The sequence below is a fragment of the Lethenteron reissneri genome, chromosome 66, assembly GCF_015708825.2.
Source record: "Lethenteron reissneri isolate LAM-NWPU_2019-01 chromosome 66, ASM1570882v1, whole genome shotgun sequence".
Taxonomy (NCBI): domain Eukaryota; kingdom Metazoa; phylum Chordata; class Hyperoartia; order Petromyzontiformes; family Petromyzontidae; genus Lethenteron; species Lethenteron reissneri.
This window is the reverse complement of record NC_083844.1, coordinates 5,607,994-5,635,039: the sequence shown is the minus strand read 5'-3', so window position 1 is coordinate 5,635,039 and position 27,046 is coordinate 5,607,994. Positions and strand designations below refer to the sequence as shown.

The 27,046-nt window shown below is 48.1% G+C and overlaps 1 protein-coding gene across 1 annotated transcript in view; it reads left to right on the top strand.

Moving 5' to 3' along the window:
* LOC133359929 (IgGFc-binding protein-like) overlaps positions 1 to 17,375 on the top strand; it is a 54,639-nt gene extending 37,264 nt beyond the window's left edge. Inside the window, exons 22-35 of the mRNA XM_061578490.1 lie at positions 1,255 to 1,457; positions 2,385 to 2,529; positions 2,777 to 3,030; positions 3,680 to 3,972; positions 4,226 to 4,497; positions 8,334 to 8,533; positions 8,663 to 8,801; positions 9,322 to 9,506; positions 10,153 to 10,256; positions 11,388 to 11,528; positions 12,938 to 13,096; positions 13,672 to 13,768; positions 14,711 to 14,906; positions 16,069 to 17,375. Of these exons, the coding sequence (XP_061434474.1) occupies positions 1,255 to 1,457; positions 2,385 to 2,529; positions 2,777 to 3,030; positions 3,680 to 3,972; positions 4,226 to 4,497; positions 8,334 to 8,533; positions 8,663 to 8,801; positions 9,322 to 9,506; positions 10,153 to 10,256; positions 11,388 to 11,528; positions 12,938 to 13,096; positions 13,672 to 13,768; positions 14,711 to 14,906; positions 16,069 to 16,205 (2,525 nt within the window). The 3' untranslated portion in view covers positions 16,206 to 17,375. The remainder of the gene's footprint in view (positions 1 to 1,254; positions 1,458 to 2,384; positions 2,530 to 2,776; positions 3,031 to 3,679; positions 3,973 to 4,225; positions 4,498 to 8,333; positions 8,534 to 8,662; positions 8,802 to 9,321; positions 9,507 to 10,152; positions 10,257 to 11,387; positions 11,529 to 12,937; positions 13,097 to 13,671; positions 13,769 to 14,710; positions 14,907 to 16,068) is intronic.
* Positions 17,376 to 27,046: the final 9,671 nt, after the last annotated feature.

Below are 27,046 nucleotides of genomic sequence, written 5' to 3'. Positions count from 1 at the left end.
TAGGCTGTATCAGGGAAAGGGGCCGTTACCCTTTTGTGTTACGGTGTTACAATAAATGTGTTGCCTCTAAAAGCACACTCAGAAAGCAATGAACACGTGTGTATGTCTACAATAAGCCACGGCATTCAAAATACCGCATATGACCATCATATGCATTTTTGGAAAAGGCATATATAAAACAGCACACTGAAAAGAGGTCGCTGGTTTGATTTGATCTCTAGGCTAGGTTATTAAAACTATAGTGCAAGTTTCTAAAATCACCACGAGTATACATGGATATAGCACAGTCAATCGACTGGTCACGTGTAGTGAATGTGTGGGTACTGCCGCCTCTTCTAAGACATACCTTATAGGCATCATAAAGCCCATACAACAGCAGTGGCATGAGTAACTAAACTAAAATTATTAACAATTTTTTTATGAGAATAGGTTTTCCCCTTTTTCCTGCTAACAAAACAGGCGTTAAGATGTTAAAACACCAAACTGAAACCTTTTACAAGGAATCATGTCTGTATTAACCACAATACTTGCGGTCAGAATGCAAACAAAAAACATACTCTGATAATATATGCATTGTCTTTGAAACTGATTGGTCCAACCAGAGACAGCTTTCTTTTGAGCCAAGTCTCAAAACGGTGTTAGACCAGAGGATGCCAAAAGACGTTTTGGCATCCTCTGGTCTATTATCAGAGTATGTTTTTTGTTTGCATTCTGACCACAAGTATTGTGGTTAATGCGGACATGATTCCTTGTAAAAAGTTTCAGTTTGGTGTTTTAACATCTTAACACCTATTTTGTTGCCAGATAAAAGGGGTAAAACCTATTCTCATATTTTGGTACTGGCAAAGGAGGTCCCGTGATATTTTTTTTATTTTACTAGGTAAGTCACACTGAGCTATAATAGCTCTTTTTCAGAAGTGACCTGGCCACAAAGGATAGTTCATCAAAGTGGCATATCACGTGGAAATGCATTGCAGCCAAATACTCTAAACGCCTCATATTGAGTCTAAATGTGGAAGGAAAAACCGGAGGACCTGGAGAAAAATCCATGCAACCACAGGGAGAACATGCAAAATTTAAATTAAAAGCATCAGGGTTGGGATCGAACCCACGATCTCCTGTATACCAGACAAGGTAGTTAACATCTCGTCACCGTGACGCCCAAGTAATGGCAGAGCTGCATCTTTACTTTTACCCCCTCCATTCCTCCTCCCCTCCCCCACGTTCCCCTCCTCATCCGCGACCTCTCCACAGCCGCCCCGGCGTGCCCCGCCAACGGCTCGTACTCGCACTGCGCCTCTCCGTGCCCTGTGACGTGCGCGCGGGGGCCGGGCGAGGGTCAGTGCGCGGGAGGCTGCGTGGAGGGCTGCGTTTGTGACGCCGGCTACCTGCTGGAGCACGACCGGTGTGTGCGCGGGGACAAGTGCGGCTGCATCAGCAATGGCAAGTACTATAAGGTGAGCGGCGGCGACGACGTGTGTGTTCACGTGCGAGAGCAGGGGCCACCCAGAGATTCCTGGAGTCTGGGAAAGAATGCCACATGAGGCCTCCTCATTAGTTTGCGACAGGAAATAAAGAAATATAGTCCTGTTGTGGAGCCTCCTCCTTTTTATGAAGCTCTGACTTCATGGCAATGCTCCCATAAATCATGTAAAATAAATATGCAGAAATGTTTGCATTCGTTACGTAAGCGCAAATAGTGCAGCGCAGTGAGCTTGTCGATGAATACTGCGGGGCCAAAACGCCGCCTTCACCGAGCCCGAGGTTCACTAGGATTAAGGTAAATGGATGTTTTTGTAGTGTTACGTAATTGTTTTCTGGATATAGTATATGTTCCATCAGTTTAATTCTAGGTAGTGTTAAGGTAGATATTCGATTAAATGAATGAATCATAGGAAGTGCAGAGCATATGTACAGCGATACGATACAGGTCGAGATAGAAAACGGACGGCAGCGCGATACAGTACTGAGAAAAAAAGAAATAGTAATCGGGTAGGGGAGGCACAACTATTTATGTTTACAAGATTTTATCTTGATTTTGGGGGGAAATGGTTCAGTTTCCGACATATGGTAAACTCAGGTTATGGATCATTCTCGGGAACCTAACTCTTTTGTAACCCGGGGACTGCCTGCATTCATAACGCACCTCCAATGCAGTACATCTCGAGGTGCCCTACAGCAGTCTAGCTAAGGGGGACTCACAGTTGCAACTGGCCCTGTGCAGCACAAGGTGGTAATGGGTAATGATGATAACACGCATGAGGATGATGAAGCAAATGTGAAATATGTTGATGATGACTCTTAATGCTCATTATACTAATGCTCTTGATGATGCTGATGAATCTGTGCGTGTATGCGTGCGTGCGTGTGCGCATGTGTTCCAGCTGGGAGATGAGTTCATCTCGGATGACTGCAGGAGTCAGTGCGTGTGCGAGGCTGGCGGATTAGACTGCGACGCCTACTCCTGCCCTGCATTCCACACGTGCGGACTCACGGACGATGGCAAAGTTGGGTGCAACGCCCTGGAGGGTGAGGTCATCAACATCATCATTATCATCAATATCCTCTTTACCAACATTACAATCAATACAAACATCGTCATCACAACCATTCTGCAAATGGGCAGGAGTCTGGCAGGAGGAAGAAAGTGTTGCTATGTGGCTTTTCACAATTAAGTTTTTCTTTTTGGCAGCCTAGGACCAGTTCTATCTTCTTCCTCTCCGTGTGTAACCACCCTCCCCACTCTACCCATTCCCCCTCCCCCAACCGTCTCCAGGACACTGCCAGGCGTCCGGCGACCCCCACTATGTGACGTTCGACGGCGCCTATTTCGACTTCATGGGCACGTGCGCGTACACGCTGGCCGCTCCGTCCGCGCGCTACGCCGGCTCGTCGCGTGACGGCGCGTGGCGAGTGCTTGTGGAGAACGAAGCGCTTGGCTCTTTCGCCGCCGTGTCGTACACGCGCGCCGTCGAGGTGCAGCTTGGGAACCTCACCAGGGTCAGGCTCCTGCCCGGGGGCGCCGTGCAGGTGAGGGTTTGGCTTAGCAATTTGTTTTCATCAATAAAACACACACCGACAAACTCAACTAACCATGTCAAAACATTTCCGGACACGGATGTGCTTGCTTTGAATCGCAGATGCGTGGTAACTGAAGCATATTCAAAGCATAAAGGATTGATGTGATTGATGCCACCAAATCGTGGTGTGGATGTGGTTGGTGGCCAGGGGAATACACCAGGGAAAGCCACTCCTTCCATAGGCCTCCTTGAGGCCCTTATGCCATCCAATGATGATAGATGTGGTAAGGAAAGAGTAATCAACAGGTTACCCATGGTCCCACTAGCCTGTGGTGGCTTGCTGTTCAGGCCAACTTTTCAGAATGGTCTTCTAGAAGACAGTTTTCCACAGCAATTCATCACAACCCTAAGGACAGAAGACAACCACCAGCTGTTCAGAATAATTTTCTTGACATTTTAAAGTTGTGTGTTCATAATAAACTATTTGAAGGTGATTCTCTTTAGTACGGTATTCCCTTGATTGTAAAACTCGATCATTTAAAAAATTACCCCCAAAGTTTGCAGTGCGGCTTACTTTGTGGAGTATCTTAGAATCCAGAGAAAATAGTAAATATAAAGCGATGATGCCGACGACGATCAATAACTGTCGGCCCCGGCAGCTGAACGGCGAGATGGTGAGCCTGCCGGCACTGCTGCCCGGCGCCACAGTGGTGCAGCTGGGGAACCTGGCAGTGCTGTCGGTGCCGGCGGCCGGCCTCACCGTCAGATACGATGGCATCGCCTATGTGGACGTGGGGCTCAAGGCTGACTTTGTGGGCGCCGTTGAGGGGCTGTGCGGGAACTACGATGGGGACGCCAGCAACGACTTCACGGGGCCCGCCGGCGAACGCCACAGAACGCCGTACACGTTTGGCAATGCATGGCAGAGCGAGACGTCCGCCAGTAAAGCAACGTGAGAAATAGCATGCACACATGCTCCAGTTTTCACTGACACATCCGAACTAAGCCTATGTGTGGTCCTCATGGTACAAGTGGTTTTCCAAACTAAGATATGCTGGCCTCGCAAATACGTGTAGCTGGCTCTAAACTCTGGTCTCTTCTATTAAAGACAATACTCAAGCCACCAAGTTTAATGAGGTCGCTGTGCTGATCCCCCTCTCCCCGCCCCCCATAAAACCTGACGCATCTCTTTTCAATGACCACAGCTGCGGGCCGGACTACGGCCGCGTGGTGACGCCCAGCGACGCGGACGAGGCGCTGGCGGAGGTGCCGTGCAACTTCCTGCACGTCGCCCAGTCGCCCTTCGCCCCGTGCTTCGCGACGGTGCCACCCGGGCCGTACTTCGCCAACTGTGTGTTTGACCTGGCCGTGTCAGGCATGGATGCGGCACTGCGCTGCTCGAATCTGCTGGCATACTTCGACACGTGCCTAACGCACGGAGTGGTGCTTGCGGAGTGGAGGGTGGCCGCAAACTGCCGTAAGCGAAATTTCCCTGTCTCACCACCATCATCACTCATTCTGCACCGCCCATATAAAAAAAAAAACATTCCCCTTCAATTGGGGAGTAACTCTTCTTCTTTTGGCCGCATACATCACAGCGAACCGTGCTCCTGCATCAAGACGTCACCTTCTCTGTGTTCAGAATAAATATTTTGCTGTGGAGTGGAGTAATTTGAGATTCCAATGGATGAGGAGGATGGACACAAGACTAAGCGAGAGAGCCTTGTATCTCATACAATTAACAGAAACCCGGCATGAATACAACAAATACAAGAACACCGCGAGACTACCATTAACATGAAGCTCGATCTCTGCCGTGCAGCTCATCAACGCTCCGCTGCTCTAAGTCCCCAAAGCAGGGCGGTGACACAAACTTCCTCGGAGCTGACAGCACCGTCCCTGTGACCAGGCCGTAGTTGTTATGTCAGCCTTACTAGCAGACGTGTGATGGGTCTGTGGGTGTCCCGACGATGAAGCAAGGAGTCCGAGAGGAGTTCAATATGGGAGGCCCTCTTTGCTGAGAGCGTCATCTGGTCTCGGATGACGCTCTCAGCAAAGTCACCACCTCAACCAACTCTCCCTTCAGCCTCTCATTGGCTTCTGCTCCACATAGCGTGGCTGTGACAATAGCATACCTGTCAACCCCTTATCAGTGCCTACCTTATTACAGACCAATTCAGACCTTATTGGTCACCCCATACCCTTATAAAATGTCAATGTTCAGCCTACAAAGTCCCATCACAAGGGAGGAACCCAAACAAATAGACAAAAACAACTTTTTATGGACCTGAAAACTCATATTCCCTGTACAAGAATACAGGGTAAACCGTTTGGGTTGACACGGTATGCGAAGGGGCATCACGATGTCCGTTACTGATCGTTTACCAAAACAAAATATCGTTGTGCAGTCTCCATTACACCCATCGATCCTCCTCTCCCCAAGTAATATTAAGCCTAATTACCTTCTCCAATTACGCCCTGATAATATCTGATAATAACTTTTAGCGAGGATAAACATCTTAACACATTCGTATAACTTCGCCTCAGTAACAATATTCATAAAAAATAAGCATTTATTTTCGTGTAATATATTAATCCAGTCAACATTTGGTTGGTTTGTAGAAGCATATGGCACGTATTTATACCAATACAGTAAATATACAGGCCGATTGTCTGGAGTGGTGTGCACTTTAATGATATCATTTTAAAACCATCTGCCCCCATTCCAATGTATTCTTCATAAAGTAACAGCATTCATAATATATGTATAGTATTCAAATACACTACTTACGCATGTCCTTCGACCCAAATACCAAGGATTCTTCCTCAAAATAGTGGCCCAAGTCTTTCTCAAATATGTTTTTACACGATTTTATTTAACTCACTCTGTTGTATTCTCAAATCTTCTAACTCAATTTTAACCCACTTCCCAATGTGGTATCGACTGTAAGCTTGGTATACTTATGTCATACTGATGACAATACATATTCTATCATAAAAATAAACATTATTTTTGATATGTTATGCTTTGGCTTGGGTCTAATTGTCCACCGTCATCTGACGTTGGCTGTAAATCACCACGGTCCCTTACGTTATGGCAAGCTTCGGGCCACTTCCTGGAGTTCTTCCATTACTAGTAGGGTACATTTCATTAAAGCGTGTTTAAAAAAAAGTTTTTTAAAAATATTACTTATTTTACTTTCAGTGACCGAATCTGGGCTATATCATTTGCACGCCATTCACGAGAGGTGTTTAATGGGCATTCCTCTATTTCACGCGCATATTTATATTATATAGGTACAATTTTGCATTTTAAACCATTTTCTGCCCCTGGTTTCTATGCATTCTTCATATATTACAGGAAACGTATTAAAATAAACTACATACACATGTCCTTAGGCCCAAATATCAAGGAGTCTTCCTCAATGGTGGCCCAAGCCTCTCAAAACAAATGTCTCATAACCAGTTACCGAATCTGGGTTGTGCTATTTCCGTGACATTCATGACGGGTGTTTAATTCACCTGTTACTCGCGCATATTGATATAATGTTCACGGTAAACTTTAGCATTTTAAACCATGTTCTGCCCTCCGTTCCTATGATTTCTTTATATATTACAGGTACCATTAAACTAAACTACATACACATGTCCTTAGGCCCAAATATCAAGCATTATTCTTTGAGAACGGACCTCGTCTTTCAAAATGGTGGCTCAAGTCTCTCTCAAAATGTATTTTTTCTTGCGACCAGTTATTCAATCTGGGCTGTACCATTTTCGTGCCATTTAATGGTTTAACCCATCCTCCGGTTAAACACTCATATTGACATAATATATACAGTGAATCGTATAATGAATCTCATTTCGCTACACTACCATTAGGCAATTTCAGAATTGGTTCTGGTTTCAAGGGTACCTTCAGTCTCTCAATACTCTGCTTGCTTACTCACCATCAATCAATTTATTTGTTGTACCTTTCCTCATCAGGTCCATAAGGGGTTTAACAATCTTTGTAAAGTTGGGAATGCACTTCCTATTAAACCCCATTTATCCTCATAATTACCGCAGTTCCTCTTTGGTTATAGGTGATTTTTGATTTGAGGACTTGTTTTCACCTACTTATTGCCCTAAATGGTCAATGACCTTTATTCCCAATTTCGCATTTTGGTCCGTGAGGTGGTTCAACCATCCATAGTCAGCAGCTCCATTTATTATCTTCAGGTCTCTGTGCAGATAAGAACGTCATCAATGTAATTCTCAGCCTGCAGAATGGCTTTTTATAGCTTACGCATCATTCTTCTGAACACCAATAAGCGTGGTTCGCTACATACGGTACAAAAGAAGTTCAATATACGCGCGCTATTGGTGCATGTACCACCCACCCTGAATTGCATGGCCGTGAACTGATACAGCCGACGAGACTCACAATGGATAGGCAGTCAGAGGAGGGAATGAACCTGAGAGAGCGTACACCACAGAGATGACGATTAATAATTACAGGCTTAATCATGAGAAAATGCCAGAAAGTGCTTGTTTTGGACCACGCGAGGTGAGAGAGAATGGAGATTGCAGGCCACTCATCGTCCACAGATTCGTCAACTGCAGTAAACGTTCTGAACTCCGCGCCAGCAGAACGGCGCTGGAGAAGCTCGCTGTAAGCAAAACCGAGCTGCTGCCTGTGGTCGGGATGGCCTCTGTGCTGCTCCCCATTGCCTGTGCGTGCATATCATCTCAGTCAACCCACGGCAACTGGGTCTGTTCCGAGACCACCTACTCAGCGGGCCTTCGACACTTCACGTTGCCCTCAAAGTGCAGCTAATGTGGTGGCACAAGGGGCCGTCCATAAATGATATCACGCACCTGGGGGGGGGGGGGGGGGCAGACATTTGTGACGATGTGTGACGAGGGTGGGGGGGGGATTGAGAAATGTGACGTCACATTCAAATGCGCAACTTTATATAAATATAGACAACACGTTCTACTTAATTAAATAGACTTTTTTAAATAAATGTTTTCTCCTACAACATCAGAGTGCAGCGCCACATTAAATACGCACTACAATGACAATAGTTTAAAGCGATTTGAAGCATGTTTTATTTTGGGTGGAGGGGGGGGCAGAGCTTTGTGACGTCATATTTGAGGGGGGAGTCTGACTTTTTGTGACGCGGGTCCAAAATCTCGTGACGTCATTTATGGACGGCCCCCAAGCGCTACGGTGACATCACCGCCAATCAGTGGTGAACACCGGCAGTTGCAGTGATAAGCGTGCCTGACAGCTTGTAACCACATGTCTACTGTGTACGTGTGTGTGCACAGCGCTGGTGTGCCCAGCTCAAAGCGAGTACCATGTGTGCGCCTCCACGTGCCCGCCCTCGTGCGGCCTGCCCGAAGCCTCGTGCCCACCGAGCCGCGGTTGCGCCGAGGGCTGCGTGTGCGACGCCGGTTTCTTCCTCCAGGGCGGCACGTGCGTGGCGGCGGCAGACTGCGGGTGCACGTACGACGGCGTTTACAGAGACGTGAGCTCAACACGAACACTGTCACACTTCGATAAACACTCACCCTATCACTACATCCTATCGCTACACCCTACCTCGCTGCGAGCACAACCCTGACAATGTAAATACATATGTATGTTGCAATTTCAGGTGGCCGAGTCGTGGTATACCCACGACTGCTCGCGTCGCTTCACGTGCCGTTCCCAAGGGGTGGTCGTGGAGGAGGCGGGCGGGTGCCACGGGGGACAGGCGTGCTTCCTCAAGGAGGGCCACTTCGGCTGTCACCCAGGTACCCACCCCCCCTTCACTCCTCTCTTCTGCCAGGGCCACTCACGCAGGGACGTCTTCACACATCTCATAACCGTTTATTCTAGACTTGAAGCTTTCGTGACTGCAAGGAATCATATTCTTAGGTGTTTTCGGTAAAGTCACGTAGGTAAAACATCAAAATTAATAAAAATAAAAATATTTTTATTTTATTATTTTTATTAATTTTGATGTTTTACCTACGTGACTTTACCGAAAACACCTAAGAATATCATAACCGTTTTTTCAACTGCCACATCTGAGCCGAACCAACACCGGGGCCCCTCATGGTATGAGTGTTTTTTTCCACTGGCACAATCAAGCAATGCCATGGCCAAGCTGAGCCAGCCTGCTTTTGCCTAGGAGGTGCCAGGTTGTTTTTTTCCACTGCAGATGTCACAAGCAACAAACGAGTCATTATGCATGTAGACGATGCAGCGATGCTGTTTCCTCACAGTATCACGACTAACTTCGTCCCCTCTTCCTCCTCTCCGTCCCCATAGCGGAGGTGGAGTTGTCATGTGAGGGAGAGCGCATGTCTGCGCGCATCCCACGCATGCTGGTGCTGAACTACACGGCGAGTGACACGCGGCTTAATGACCCCACGCCGCCTGGTTGCTCCCTCGTCGATGACGGAGACTTCATCACCTTCGACATCGGCATCACTGACTGCGGCGCTGTCTGCCAGGTGATGGGGATGGCTCTATCAGCATGTCCATTGATTGATCTGTTGACTAGACAAATGACAAATAGATCGCTCGACCGATAAATGGATTCACGAATGGACCGACAATTAGACTGACAATTGAAATAGATTAACCGACCGTTAAATTGGCTAACCGACGAACAGATCGACCAATGGCAAGGTTGACCAACTAACTAATTTATGAAATGATCGGTCAATGGATAGACCAACGAACGAATAGATTGACGGGCCAGTCACATAAAGTGACTGATAAACGAATAGATCAACAAATGAAATAGATACATTTGAATTAGACTGACAATTGAAATAGATTAACCGACCGTTAAATTGGCTAACCGACGAACAGATCGACCAATGGCAAGGTTGACCAACTAACTAATTTATGAAATGATCGGTCAATGGATAGACCAACGAACGAATAGATTGACGGGCCAGTCACATAAAGTGACTGATAAACGAATAGATCAACAAATGAAATAGATACATTTGAGCGATAAAATCAGCTCCTGCGTGGGTCCTAGGTGGATTGTTCGGAGAAATGAGAGATTGTCGACAACCATGATGATGTGTCTCTATCTCTCTCGTTCCGTCACCCTTTTTTTCTCCCCTTTGCCCCACGATCGCGCAGGAAACGAACTCGTCAATTATCTTCTCCCAGTCGGTGACACTGAAGGAAGACGAGAGGGGCCAAGTGATCACACGCAACTTCAATGACATTGTGGTTCTCATCAAGTAAGTGTGTCTATGCACTTGCCCCATCAGGCTGTGTAGGCTACATGGATGATCTATGTCTTGTGGGATGCTGCAGTGTAGTGGTTATCGCACTCCGCTACGAACCCGGCAACACCTTGTTCGATTCCCGCTCATGGTCGACACCGGTGACAATTATCTGAACCGGTCCTGGCCTCCCCTAGCTTGACTCGACCTAAAATGAGTACCTGGTGCATTGTGTAAATATCAACACTGGGGAGACAAAGGTGGTCGGGGGTGGTGCTGGCAAACTACACCCCTCGTGTTGTGGCGGCCTTCATAGGTGCTGCTCGTGAACAACACTTGCCCTAACAGTCTGTTAAGGCTACACCGGGGACCTTTGTCCTTGCGTGGCTGTGGGTGTGAACAAAATATTAGAGGGCGTTTGGGGGTGAGGTATGGTGAGCCATGAGTCCAAGGCTATTGTGAGCTTCCCATCAACATGAGGTGAGGAATGGTGGCCGTAGTGGCTTACGCTCCCATCGAAGATGAACATCCATGGAGGGATGCAGGCGAGGATGATGAATCAGATGCGTTGTATGACCTCCTGTCCCAGATGTTGGCCAAAGTGGCCCTTTAAAGGTAGTGTGTCATGTGCAGCAGTGGCATGATCTGGTGAAAGGTGCAAAACATTGTCGAGGTGTGGTGGCATCAATGGCTTTGGCCATGATGAACACCTTGATTTTGATTGTATAGTGAGAATTTAACTCATACTCAGTTAACAGTGACATCGGTTATCGTTTTTTCAGGTCAATGTTTTCGCCTCCCATAGGACCCCATGGTTTCGACTTACGTTACAAATTGAGACTGAGCCATGCCCTCAGCCAATCAACGACGCCCATTTGTGAGCGTTTAAACCTCGACTCGCTTTGTTTACATTTCCGTTATCTGTTTTAGCAGATTAAACAGCTCTCTTTGCAGACTCAGTGATTTTTTAAAATATTATTTTTTTACTTACAAGTGAATTAGATCAACAGTTATTTTGGTTAAGTCGTTTCCGTGGAACGGATTAAAGATGTTATCCGAGGGAATACTGTCGATGAAAAAAATGACAATGTGGAAACAATCCCCGGTTCCCTGCCTCCCTCTCTCTCTGTACCCTCGGACTCACAGCTGTGTGTACGACAAGCGGAAAAATCTGGCTGTCAGCTTCACTCCGGACACGAGCAGCATCTTCATCACGGAGAAGGGACTAGGAGACTTCGTCTTCACCATCGACCTCTTCACCACGGATGCCTTCGCGCTCGCCTACAGGCAGGGATCTTCACTGCAATCGGGGGGGATGGGGGGGGGGCTACTGTGGTTATGAGATGTTAACTACCTCGCCTGGTATGGAGGTCGTGGGTTCGAGCCGGACCCTGACGATGCCTGCTGCTGTATATTTGGAGTCTGCGTCTCTCTCTCATAATCATCACGGTGGCTAGGAGATGTTAACTACCGCGCCCCGTATACAGGAGGTCGTGGGTTCGATCTCGAACCTGACAATGCCTGCTGCTGCTGCTGTATATTTGGAGTCTGCGTGTCTCTCTCCCCATGGTCGTGTGGATTTTATCTCCGGGTCCTCTGGTTTTTCCCTTTACATTTAGAATCAACATGTGTTTAAAGTATTTGACTGCTGCTATAAATGTCCATGTAATGATAAGCAACTTGGTTGAGCTATCATTTGTGGCCAGGTCGCTTCTAAAAAAGAGCTGTATAGCTCTGTGGAGCCTTTCCTAGTAAATAAAAAAAATAGTCTAGAATGCCTTTCCGCTGATTGACCCCAGGAGAGGTGACACCTGACTAGTAGTAGCCACAGCCATAACGAGAGAGGTGGTCTGGATGTGGGTCACCAATCCAGATGGGTTGAGCTAAGCTGTCCTATTTCTTACTCATGCTACTACTAGGGGAGCCCTTCTACAGGGTATTTTGCCTACTCTTGCACGCTGACCAGACACCTTTAATAGAGGTGAGAGTACCCACACTTTACCCTAACAAACGCGACTACTGATCGACGGACTGTGCTGTACACGCTATTACTGCTGTGTGGACAGAGATTGGGGGAAGGGTGGCAACCTTCTCACGAACCCACTCTGTTGTCAAGCGAGGAATTACGGCGAATGCCGTCGATGCGGCGACCGAACTCCGACCATCGATCTCCCTCTCGGGTCTCCAGAGCAACAACAACAACAACACGATGCCATGCCAACGGCCCCTTTTCAAGGCCAAACAATGACAGCACAGCCAGATAGGTCCTATCTGGGGCGAGCATCCTCCAACTGAACGTTAAGGGACTCCTACCAGGCGAAGTTGCGAGTACTTCGCGATCATAAAGATGATCCATAATATTGATGTCCTGACGCACGAGGGAGACATAACAGCGACTACAAACTACTCCGCTGCTTCTGACGCAGTTATCTGGCTTGACCACCTGAATGTGAAATTGTAGTCGTTGTCTCTGCATCTACATCAGCAACCGTATGAAAGACATAAAGAAGAAGAAGCAGCGATTGGGGGAATTAAATAAACTTGCACTGTTATTTCCACTTCCACACCAAAATAGGTCGTACCAGGCCAGCAACCTCTGGACTGCCAGTCCAGCGCGCTTAACCATGACACCACGAACAAAACCCAGTCTGAAGCGAGTCCCACCACCGCCTCCCCCCCCCCCACCATGTGTACAGGAGGAACGACTTCCCGGTGCACTACAAGAAGAGCCAGGAGGTTTACCTGCAGCTCGCCGTTAAGTCCACCGTGAGCATCGCCCTCTTCACCGAGAACTGCTATGCGACGCCCAGTGGCGACCCCCACGACTCCATCCGATACGACCTCCTCAAGGACGGGTGAGTGGAAGATTAGTGTTGAGGTAGCGGAAGAGTCCGCGAGGTTATACAAACATTAACCCCATCCCTTCGCCATTAATATTAACCCCCCCCCCCCACTCTGGTCTTCGCACCTGATCGGGTCACAAGTGAAGACATCACATTTATCCCCTCTATTTAAGACTGGATTAGAAGGAGGCTTTCTCGACAACTCTGGCTGTCTGCCTGATGATGCTCGTTGTAATTGCTGGTGAAAAGTCGTGGTAATCGAATTGTAAATGTTGTGTGCTGTACTAGTAACGAATTGCCATGTTTTGTTTACGTGACAAACCATACTAATTGGCTGTGTCGGGTGCTGGCGGGTTTAACGACACATTTATATTTAAGCGACCTAACCCAAAAACCTCTATTATGAGTGATACTGATGGTGATGCTGCTGATGATGATGCTTATTATGGGGAAGATGATCATGGTGATACTAATGGTGATGCTACTGATGGTGATGCTGATGATGGTGATGCTGATGCTGCTGATGCTGTTGCTGCTGCTGCTGATGGTGACGATGCTTACACTGCTGATTTCTGTCTCCTGGGCAGCTGCCCCACCGACCCCACGTGGAGGAGCTACAGCAGCTTCCTGAAGAAGAATCAGTTCAGCTTCACGGCGTTCAACTTCATCGGCAACTTCCACCAGGTCCAACCGCCCAGACATGACCATTAAGATCTACCTGAGACAGGAGGTCATACGCAGACCCATGGCTCGAACTTAGTCACTCAGAGGTTGCTGGCTCAGCGCTTCAGACACGGCCATTACGTTCCACCTGAGAGAGCAAAGAGAGACAATGCACCACTGGAAAAGTAACACGGAAGAAAGTTGTTCAATCAGATAGGTACACAATTTAAAAGTGCATAGAGAAGCACGGAGAGGTGCTGGCCGGTGATGCACACAGAGAGGTAGGAAGAGGAACAACGTGGATTCGACAACAAAGCACAAGTTCCAAAAACATCATCCAAACAGCCAAGACAGGTAAAGTGGGTGTGGGCAGGACACGTAGCTTTGAGGGAACGATGGCTGGCAAACCGAGACCAACAACAGAAGCGCAGCCAGAGGAGAGAACGCACCTCATCTTTGCCAACGCGAACTGACCAGGGGAACATAGTAAGACGGCGGGACAAATAACTTATACGAGGATGTGCTGCGTTACTGTATCATTCCGTGGGCATACCCAGAATTCCCACACCGCTCTGCCGCGCAGCTTAAGAAAAGTAGTTCGCCGTTGACCCGCTCAGCACTGCATTATAACGGTGCGCGTTCTGCATTGTAATAACAGTGAGCATTCCTCGTTGTAATAGCGGTGCGCACTCCACGTTGCGATGACGGTGCGCACTCTGTGTTGCAATAACGGCGCACGTTCCGCGTTGTAATAACGGTCAGCGTTCCTCGTTGTAATAGTGGTGGGCACTCCGCGTTGCACAAAAAGAGTCCCCCAAATAGAAGAGCCGCGTTGTGGTGAAAACGTGCCTCGTGTGAACACCACGCGTGTCAAGCGGAGTGCTTGCCTTTACTGGGTCGCGGCCTCACGCAGGCTTTGTCCGTTTGTCTCGTGTTTCCCCCCCCCCCATCTCTGGCTGGTAGGTGTTTGTCCACTGCGACGTGATCGTGTGCAAGGTGGGAGAGCCCAACACGCGGTGCCAGCAAGGCTGCCTGCCCACAGGGAGGGGCTTGGCGAGGCGTAGGAGGAGCGCGGAGGAGGGTGTGGTGCAGTCGGAGGTTCACACCATCTCACGAGGGCCGCTGGTCTATGGGGAATCGGCGGAGCGACCAACCGGAGGTACCCTCCACCCCAAGACAAAGATCCCCCCCCCCAATATAGTTTCCCGTTCTGATGACGTAATGTCATCAAAACGAAACCAGGAGAAAAGCTTTAATAAAATTACTTTATCGGTACCGAGGCTCCCACAAGGCCGTGTGGGGAGGGGACGTGTGGCACAGTTTTGGTGCCGACTATTGTAGAGTGCGGTGATTGTGTCGCTACGGTTTTGTGCGGTGAGTACAGTACAACGTCTTTAAAAACAATGGCGCTGCTACGACTACGCCTCTCTCTAAAAAAAAATAATGCTGAGCCACTCGCGCGTTCCGAGATTCAATGGTAAATAGGACCCACCCTGCACCTTGCAGACGTCTGGGAACGGGATAGGCTTAACAGACTGTTGGGGAAAGTGCTGTTAGTGAGCACCTATGAAGGCCGGCACGGTGGCACATGAGGGGGTGGGTGGCCAACACCACGCCCGGCCGCCTTTGTCTCCCCATTGTCGACCTCGGGAAGGCCCATGACCAGTTTAGATAATTGTCACTGACGCTGGTGGCCGTGAGCGGGAATCAAACTCGCGTCACTGGATTCGTAGCGCCAGCACACTAACTGCCATATAACCCCCCCCCCCCCGACAGATACGCAACAACATGTGTGTTTATGTTAGACTTCTTTTGTACCGTACGTAGCCAACCGTGCTAATTGGAGGTGCGGGGGAAGGACAACAAACTAAATACAGCAACAAGCAGTTCGAAATACATGAGTTTTCAATCTAGATTTAAAACTGCATACCTCCAGTGGCTTGATGATGAGGTTGTGATGGTGATGTGGTGATGGTGATGTGGTGACGGTGATGATGAGGTGGTAACAGTATGTAATATGTTGAACTTATTTCGCACCATACATAGCCAACCGTGATTATCGGAGGTATGGAGAAAGGGCAACAAACTAATCACAACAACAACAGGCAGTTCTGAAAGAAATTAGTTTTCAACGCAGATTTATAACGCGAGTTAGAAGGCATTACAATTGACATCTGTCATGAGGTGGCGCTCATATTGGCTGAAGATTCGTGCAGTCACATCACAAAGAGACGATGTCGTGATGCCGTGCTTCCTTCTTTTCTCCACCTCTGCCCCACTCCTCCGGTCTCTCCCCCCCACCTCGCCCCCCAACCCCACAGTGAACCTGAGCCAGCTGCTCACCCCACTGGCTGTGGTGTTTGCGGCTCTCTTCGTGGGCGGCTCCCTGATCCACCACCGCAGGCGGCGACGGCACGGCGGCGGGTACAGCCGCCTGCTTCCCGAAGTCTCCGATTGACCCGGCGGAAGGGAGCGGTGGTGCCAGTAGCGGTGTAACGAGCAGCGTGGGGGGCAGGCAGGGGGGGTGCCATGGCCGCAGCACTGGTGGCCAAAGCCACCGTGATGAGTGTCAAAGAACAAAACCGCATGTAATGATCGCAAGAGGAGCCACGATATACAATAACCTAGGTGCCACCGTCACGTGAGACAAGTCAAATGAACGTTGTTGGCGGCACACCGGTTGGTTGCGTGGCATAAAAAAAAATGTACGTCGCGTTTTTCGCAATTTTTGTTTATTTTCGCAGGATACGCAACCGCCGGTCACAACATCTTGTGGGGTGATTGTGCATAAAATCACTTCTTGTGATGTCGAAGGGTGCGGAAGACGAACATCGGTTTAAACTTAGTTTTCAGACTGTTTTATGAGGACCGGTGTGGTGTTATGCCGCAGCGGTGTGTACCGCCAATACGTCCGAATATTGGGTGGCCCCCACCCTGACCGATTGCCGCATTACCCCCTGAGCTGATGGTGTCATTACTATGCCACCTGAGCAAAGGAGACGCGGGAAGAGAGGAAAGAAGGGACAGATGGATGGGTAGGACGCTGTAGACACGTGGTGCATGCATGCTGGGGTCGATTTATAAGGTGCTGCTGCATCCTACTGCGCATAACCCACGGTTGGCCGTGTTGTCGATTGTGCTGAATATCATTACGTTGTGGTTTTTGTGGCTGCATATGGGATTTGGTCCTCATGTATAATTATTGTACAGCGTTATGGGCTTCCATTAGCATGAATGACGCTACATAAAATAAAATGATTATCATTAGGTTACAACTTTTTTTTATTTGTTGACGAAAAAATATTTAATGTTTGAATGATCATGAACACAGGAAATTCGTTTTTTGCTAAATGCCTTACATCTATCATTGTTCAAAGTTATTTGATTCACAGTACGGTTTATTTTGCTCTTATGTGACTGATAGTACAATGCATGTCTCGGCCTCGCTGTGCGCTGCGTTGCACCGCTATCTGAGTAAATAACCTCGCATTCAATAAACCTTCAGAGCCAGGGTGAACATCCGACTCCAAACGTATTTAATGAATTGAACGAGGTAAAACTGATGGAAAAACACAGCACAAATACAGCATCTGTTAATACTTTGTAATATCAATACAATGAATGAACACTACAGCATCATAATAGTCTTAGATCACATGACACTCAACAATAGATCCTGGATGGACCAGGCATATACATTAGTACTGAATAGCTATACAAGAGAATAAGCTACTGTGTTAAGTAAGGGCACATCGTGTAATCAACATGCTGCAGCCTAAATGTACAGCACTACACACAACACTGAATTGTGGATGAGATATTTCGTCATCCTTGCTCTCAAGATCGCAATAAGGTTACATGGGTACAAGTCTGATTCGACTTATTCTATTACAAGTAACATTTACAATAAGGCAAGTGGCAGGCTTCGCTGTTAACTAGGCCTCATATTTATCATAACAATGTAACAGCATTATAAAGGCATTTACAGCATTATAACGGTCATTCTAACATTATAACAGCATTCCCAATATTAAAAGAACATAAACGGACTTACAGACAATGCTTCTTAAAGTCTCACAATGAACAGTTACAGCTGTCTTCACGGAGACGCTATTTGTGCCACCATTTTGAACTCTGTGTAATGGCTGGCCCCTGCCTCGTGGCTGCGAGGCTGTCAAATCGTAACTTCCTGGTCACGTGACCAAACTCAGCATCAAAAACAGGAAATTCCTATGTACACACACCCCCACTCCTGCCGTGGAGCAAAACACCTGCAGTGAGGCAGAACAATGCACGTTGCAAGCTTTTGGGGTTGTAAATTTACATTGAATATACAACCGGTGGTAGGTGTCTGTTGAGTGAACTTCTGCGCTTGAAGACGTGATGAGTAATGCCTATTAATACTGGAAGCTGCAGAAAAGCACAAATAAAACGAAAAAAATGTGAAATGCAATTTAAAAAGGTCAAGTTAATCGATATCGCGGTAATTATATCGTGATAATTGCTAAAGAATATATTATTTTTATTTATGACTCGTGTAACTGGCGGTCATGCGCATTGTAAGCGTTACAGGTTCCATAGAAGACTTAATGGCAAAAGGCGTTGGTTGAGCGAACTGCAGTTACAGCTGGGCACAAAGACAAAGATCCCCTGTAAAGTCTGAGCAGACTGTTGAGGCAAGTGCTGTTAGCAAGAAGCACCTATGAAGGCCGGCACGGCACATGAGGGGGTGGGTGGCTAATACCACGCCCGGCCACCTTTGTCTCCCCATTGGCGATGTTTACACACCACAGGTATTCATTTGAGGCTGAGTCGACCTAGGGGAGGCCCAGGACCGGTTCAGATCATCGTCACTGGTGTTTTCCATGAGTGGGAATCGAACTTTGGTCGCTGGGTTCGTAGCGCAGCACGCTCACCGCTACACTGCCGCTCCCCATACAACCACATTCATCCATTCATCACGCATCGTCAGTGAAGGACAAATTCAATATTTATGGGAATATAATAGCGACATTTGTTATACCTTGAGCAATACAATTTTCGATGCTGTTGCTGCTTTAGTGGTGTAGTAGGTTCAATGAGACGTGGACGACGTAGTCGGAGGCAGACTTATTTATTAAACGTTTCACTCAATACAGCCCAAGGTATACAACACTCCAAGGGGTATCGGCCCCTTCACCCGTCTCACAGGGAGATCCCACTATCTTCATCCCGGCTAGCCTACTCCCAGATCCTCCACTCGAGAGCTAGGGGAGGCTAGCTGATCCAGCTCTGGCCAAGCTAGGATCACAGCACCCTTAGTCACCAGACCGGCTCTTACAAGAGCATCGGCTCTGGGCTCTCGGGGCCAAGCCACTGGCTTTCCCTGGTCGGTCCTTAGAAGAACAGCGATCCAGGGGAGTCCCAGGGCCTATCTAGCCGGTCTTCTTTCTTCACTGGTTTAAGCTAAACACTGAACCCTGAGCCCGCCAGCTCACCGCCTTATATAGCAACCCCCCCCCCCCCGAGTAGTGGGGCCGTTGGGGATCACAGCACTGTTTCAGCCCCCCAGGGCTAACCGATGCGGACGTGGATGTAAGCATCCTTCCGCGTGCGGGCATAACCACCCTTGGTGTGTTTGTTCGCCCTCCCGTAACACCTCTACAGTGGTAATGAACAAGCACACATAAGCAAAAAAGCACACCTCAACACAGTGGTATATTATAGATGTAGATGTCATCAGAGCCATCACTACTACTGCTCTATAGAGCAACAAGTTACGTAATAGGTGACGTTTCGGGCAATTACCGTGCACCGTATACAAAGCGATGAAGAATACTGAAGTGCACGGAACGTCGCCTGGCAGTGCGATTGACGGCTGTTGTCGAGCGCGTTTGTTCATTGTCTCATATCGTGAACGTATCCACCATCATCACATTGTTTTGTGAACAATTACATTGCAGAAAATAACCACGAACTCTCCCCCCCACCACTCCACCCACCCCCCCAATAGTGAATGGGTGAACAATGAATAGATGGAAACGACGCAGGCAGCAGGGGTGAGCCATGCAATCGGTGCCTCCACCCCCAAACCCCCAAGGGCAGATTTAGACTGAGGTTTTTTTGGTAAAATGTAAAACATTTTGGCCGCTATTTTCCATTTAATGTTTTTTGTAAGCGATTTTTTTAAAAACAGAGGAACAACGATTCAGTTTGGGGCCGTCCATAAATGACGTCACGCGATTTTGGACGATTTTTGACCCCCCTTTCCCCCAGTCACACGGCGTCACAAAAAGTCAAACCCCCCCCCTCAAATATGACGTTACAAAGCTCTGCCCCCCCCCCCCCCAAATAAACATGCTTCAAATCGCTTTAAACTATTGTTGTCATTGTGGTGCGTATTTAATGTGGCACTGGTCTCTGATGTTGTAGGAGAAAACATTTATTAAAGAGTACAGTATATTTAATTAAGTAGACCGTGTTGTCTATATTTATTTAAAGTTGCGCATTTTGATGCGACGTCACATTTCTCAACCCCCCCCCCCTTCGTCACACATGTTGAACTCAGTATGTTTGTGTGTATGTTGAACTCAGTATGTTTGTGTGTATGTTGAACTCAGTATGTTTGTGTGTATGTTGAACTCAGTATGTTTGTGTGTATGTTGAATTCAGTATGTTTATGTGTATGTTGAACTCAGTATGTTTGTGTGTATGTTGAACTCAGCATGTTTGTGTGTATGTTGAATTCAGTATGTTTGTGTGTATGTTGAACTCAGTATGTGTGTATGTTTGTTGAACTCAGTATGTTTGTGTGTATGTTGAACTCTGTATGTTGAACTCAGTATGTGTGTGTGTGTATGTTGAACTCAGTATGTTTGTGTGTATGTTGAACTCAGCATGTTTGTGTGTATGTTGAATTCAGTATGTTTGTGTGTATGTTGAACTCAGTATGTGTGTATGTTTGTTGAACTCAGTATGTTTGTGTGTATGTTGAACTCAGTATGTATGTTGAACTCAGTATGTGTGTGTATGTATGTTGAATTCAGTATGTATGTGTGTATGTTGAATTCAGTATTTAGTGTGTATGTTGAACTCAATATGTTTGTGTGTATGTTGAAGTCAGTATGTTTGTGTGTATGTTGAATTCAGTATGTTTGTGTGTATGTTGAACTCAGTATGTTTGTGTGTATGTTGAATTCAGTATGTTTGTGTGTATGTTGAACTCAGTATGTTTGTGTGTATGTTGAACTCAGTAGGTTTGTGTGTATGTATGTTGAACTTCTTTGGCACCGTACGTAGCCAACCGTGCTAATCGGAGGTGCGGGGGGATATGGCAACACACTAACACAACAGTTCTAAAGAAATCAGTTTGTCATTCTAGACGATGACGTCACGATCTGCAAGAGACAACGGGACGTAACGCGCTGATGCAGACACACACACACGTGACGTCACGCCCTGGTGGTCACACAAGTGACGTCACGCCGCTTTGATAGACGCACGGGACGTCACGCTCTTCTCTGCACACACGGACGTCACCATCTGCAAGGCACATGGGCAACGTCACGCTATACGAGACACACCTGACCGCACCCTCTGCTCGGCATACATGACGTCACGCACTGATATAGACACGCGCGCGTGACGTCACGCCCTCGCCGACGTCGTCTCTGCGCAGGCGCTCAGGTTTGTCGGGGTGGACGGGGACCTGCGCGCGACGCCGCGAGCCGCGCGCGTAGAGACAGAGACAGACAGGGGGAGACAGACAGACAGGGGGAGACAGAGACACATACAGATACACATACAGAGACAGACAGGGGGAGACAGAGACACGTACAGAGACACGTACAGAGACACGTACAGAGACACGTACAGAGACACGTACAGAGACACATACAGAGACAGACAGGGGGAGACAGAGACACATACAGAGACACATACAGAGACAGACAGGGGGAGACAGAGACACGTACAGAGGCAGACAGACAGGGGGAGACAGACAGAGACAGACAGATAGGGGGAGACAGACAGATAGGGGGAGACAGAGACACGTACAGAGGCAGACAGAGACACATACAGAGGCAGGCAGAGACACATACAGAGACAGGCAGAGACACATACAGAGACAGACAGGGGGAGACAGACAGACAGGGGGAGACAGAGACACATACAGAGGCAGACAGAGACACATACAGAGACACATACAGAGACAAACAGAGACAGACAGGGGGAGACAGACAGACAGGGGGAGACAGAGACACATACAGAGGCAGACAGAGACACATACAGAGACACATACAGAGACAAACAGAGACAGACAGGGGGAGACAGACAGACAGGGGGAGACAGAGACACATACAGAGGCAGACAGACAGACAGAGGCAGACAGGGGGAGACAGAGACACAGACAGACAGACAGAGACAGACAGGGGGAGACAGAGACACAGACAGACAGAGACAGACAGGGGGTGACTGAGACACATACAGAGACAAACAGAGACAGACAGGGGGAGACGGACAGACAGGGGGAGACAGAGACACGTACAGAGGCAGACAAGAGACACATACAGAGACAGACAGAGACAGACAGGGGGAGACAGACAGGGGGAGACAGAGACATACAGAGGCAGACAGACAGACAGAGGCAGACAGGGGGAGACAGAGACACAGACAGACGGAGACAGACAGGGGGAGACAGACAAATACAGAGACACATACAGACAGACAGAGGCAGACAGGGGGAGACAGACACATACAGAGACACATACAGACAGACAGGGGGAGACAGGGACACAGAGACAGACGGAGACAGACAGGGGGAGACAGACACATACAGAGACACATACAGACAGACAGAGGCAGACAGGAGGAGACAGAGACACATACAGAGACAGACAGAGACACATACAGAGACAGACAGGGGGAGACAGACACATACAGAGACAGACAGACACATACAGAGACAGACAGAGACACATACAGAGACAGACAGGGGGAGACAGACACATACAGAGACACAAACAGACAGACAGAGACAGACATACAGAGGCAGACAGGGGGAGACAGAGACACATACAGAGACAGACAGAGACACATACAGAGACAGACAGAGACACATACAGAGGCAGACAGAGACAGACAGGGGGAGACACATACAGAGGCAGACAGACAGACAGGGGGAGACAGACAGTCAGAGACAGAGACAGACAGTCAGAGACAGACAGAGACAGACAGGGGGAGACAGAGGCACATACAGAGGCAGACAGAGACAGACAGACAGACAGGGGGAGACAGACACAGAGACAGACAGACAGGGACACATAGAGAGGCAAACAGACAGGGACACATAAAGAGACACACAGAGGCAGACATAGACAGGCAGACAGGGGGAGACAGAGACACATACAGAGATGTGGGGGTTACAGAGGCCACCGCCTTCCCCCCATCTCTCTCATCCCTGACTCCTGATGTCGCTCTGGCGGTAACGCCACCACCACCACTCATCCGCCTACTTCCTCGCGGTCTCTCCCCACCAAGGGGCCATCCATTTAGTACGCACGCAAAAATCTGTTAAAACTTGACCCCTCACTGTTTTTTTACGATCAGAGGAAAAAATAATTAATCTTCTTGGTTCTTTCGGTAAAGTCACGTAGAAGGGAAATAATAAAATAATTAATATAAAACAATAAAATACAATACAAATACAAAGGAAACAGCTCGGTGTAGTCGGCACTTTGCCTTGTTCATCATTTAGTTTTTTTTGTCAATGCTTTACTTTATGTGCCCCCCCCCCGCCCTTTTTAAATGAAAGATTTCACAAAAGATGTTACGCTCTGCTCTCCTCCTTCTCACCCCTTCTCTTTCTCTACCCCCCCTCTCTCTCTACCCCTTCTCTCCCTCTATGTCTATGTTCCCCCTATTTCCTATGTAATCTTTTTTTCCGACAAGTGCTGCATCTGCACCCAGCCCTTCTCGCAGTCCTATGGCCTCCTACGGTAGCTCATACTGCATGCAGAGCTCTCCGTCTTCTGGCACCGAGCACACGGCAGAGGTCGCAATCGGGTACCCGATACCGTACCCTACCCGATACCCGGCTACCCGTACCCGGCCGGGTACGGGTACGGGTAGCCGTTTGCGACCCTGGTGCGGCCGGGTACGGGTACGGGTAGGCCGTGAAACACTGGTGAGTAACCGTTTGTCACTCATTTCGGGTAGGGTACGGGTAGGGAACGGGTACCCGTACCCGGCCGGGTACGGGTACCCATTTGCGACCCTGGTGCGGCCGGGTAGGGTATGGAATCAAAACCCGTTTGCGACCTCTGGCACACGGCCTCCTCCAGCGCCCACTGCTCCTTGAAGGCCGGCACGGCGTGGGATAGCCGTGACCCTTCTCCCGCTCCCTCAGAGGTCGCAATCGAGTAACCGATACCCGTATCCTACCCGATACCCGGCTACCCGTACGCGGCCGGGTACGGGTACCCGTTTGCGACCCTGGTGCGGCCGGGTACGGGTACGGGTAGGTCGTGAGTCACTGGTGAGTCACCGTTTGTCACTCATTTCCCAACGTCTTGTCTCTTCTCACAATTCAAGTTCCTAGAATCAACCCACCTGCGCCTGCAACATGGCTTCATCCCAGAGGTCGCAATCGGGTAGCTGATACCCGTACCCTACCCGATACCCGGCCGGGTACGGGTAGCCGGGTATCGGGTAGGGTACGGGTACCCGATTGCGACCCTGGTGTGGCTGGGTACGGGTACGGGTAAGGAATCAAAACCCGTTTGCGACCTCTGCCACTGCTCCTTGAGGGCCGGCATGGCGTGGGTTAGCCGTGACCCCTCTCCCCCTCCCTGTACGCACGCGTACTTTTTACACCCCCCCCCACCACCTTCGTACGTACGCCTGACGCACCCCTCCCCCCCTCCGGAATCCTATAGAACGGCCGATATTTAATCCACGCAGAAACGATCAAGGATGAACCATTAACGTATTCTTTGGGTCTTTCGGTAAAGCCACGTAGACAGAAAAAAATTACAAAAAATATCGACGTTTCGATCGCAACACAAGCGGTCGTCGTGTTTAAGCAAACAGTCCGCCGCCGGACTAACTAATTTGAAGACCAATGTCGACAAATTATTATTGAGGCTTCACCTTACCCCCCCGTTCCCTATGCGTACGTACATTGTCAGTAGACCCCCCCCATACGCAAGCGTACGCATTTGGGTTAACCCCCCCCCCCCCACCTCCATGCGTACGTACGAGATGGATGGCCCCGAAGGGTTCGTTTGACCATACGTCAGAAATCTGGGCCGCAGGTGGAGAAATCCGATGAACTGTGAAGCTCTTTGTCGTAGACTGTCCGGCAGGGGGCGTATGAGCCGATTCTGAACGACCTGCAACAACTTTATCCTCCTTGTCGTGTGGCTGATGTAGATTTTACGAGCAACGACTATTTAGAAGTCCGCATTCGGGTGGTCAAGCGACGGATGACCGCGTCGTCAGGAGCAGTTAGCAGAGTAGTATTATCAAGATTTCTCCAGGACTCTGGCTATCAGCCTGATGATGCTGGTTGTAATTACCGTCGAAAAGTCACGGTGCTCAGATTGTAAATGTGCGTAGTGGGATTACTCTCCGACGCACAACCGGTGAGTGCTGAACTAGTATACTACACTATACGCGACACAATTCACTACACTATAATTGTAAATGTGTGTGGTGGGTTTACTCTCCAACACAACCGGCGATAGCTGAACTCGTATACTACATTCTAGATTTGAAGCTTTCGTGACTGCAAGGATTCATATTCTTAGGTTTTTTCGGTAAAGTCACGTAGGTAAAAAATGTAAATTAATAAAAGTAAACTACACTATACACTACACTATAATTGTAAATGTGTGTAGTGGGTTTACTCTCCAACACACAACTGGTTAGTTATGAACTCGTTAACTAATTGGCCACGTTTTGTTTACGTAACAAACCCCTTACTGATTGGGTGGTGACGGGTTTAACGACACGTTTATATTTACGCTATCTAATCCCCAAAAAAATCTTCTTACATATCATCGCTGTGATTTCTCCTTCGTATTGATTCTTCGTTACACGCTGTACAGCCTCTGTTCTGGCTGACCACAGTCGCCACGGCACTACTGGAGAGTTTTTAATTTCTCCATTTGTGCCATCATCAGGTAGGATCATCCGCATCTACTGCTGCTGCCACTCGGGTTTGTGCAGTGGGATGATGCGGTTTAGGGGGTGGACCATGAGCAGCTTCGTGGAAGATCAAAACCCTAGGGGGAATCTCCTGCATAGGATCAACTCAACCAAAAAGCTATATTTTATCTCCTCGGATACCCAAAACAGCTGCTCGTCCCATGAGGCATTTAAACTGGAATTTAACCACCATCCTGTGAGCCACATTCATTTCCCTAGCAATAAAAACTTTTGGGCTTCCAATTAAATTACGGGGACAATTTAAAGTATTGCTGCTTTCAGATGCGCTGCTTCCGTGGCCATCTGGAACGCTCTTCTGATATTACGAAGTCACTGGACCTATGCACTTTTACATTCATCATCTAGATTGACAAACGTATTTCTTTAGAACTGCTTGTTGTTGTGTTTATTTTGTCGTCCTTCCCCCGCATCTCCGGTAAGCGCAGTTGGCTACGTGCGCTGTGAAATAAGTTCAAATGACACACGTAGGTTAGCTGACAAAATATGTGTGACTCTTTCATGCATCTTAGGTACCATAATTATAAAAAATAACCTCTCTGATAGCCATTGTACAGGCTAATATACATCGTTTAAACCTTTCCACAATACAGATTTCTTTTGGGTTCGATCAGGTAGATATAAATATTAAACCCGCCACCACTTGACAAGCAATCAGTAAGGTTTGCCACGTTAGCAAAACGTGGCCAATTTGTTACTAGTTCAGAACACCATAATAAAACCGCTATTGTCGGTAACATTGGTCGCGAAAACCAGCGTGTTAAACTCTGGCTGTCGCCTGATGAGGCTGATCGTAATTACTGGCGAAATGTCGTACTCGAATTGTAAATGTTGTGGGTTTACTCTCCAACACACCGGTGTTCTGAACAAGGAGAAATTGGCATGTTTTGTTTACGTGACAAACCTTACTAATTGCCTGTATTGGGTGGTGGTGGGTTTAGTGACACATTTATATTTACGCAATCTAACCCTAAAAAAAATCTCATGGTTAAAATGATTAAACCTTTCGCACACAGAACACTGACAAAAGGGCTGTGTGCTGTAAGCACAAGCCGTCACCGCCACGTTCGTAACCGTTCGTCATCGTTAGGTTCA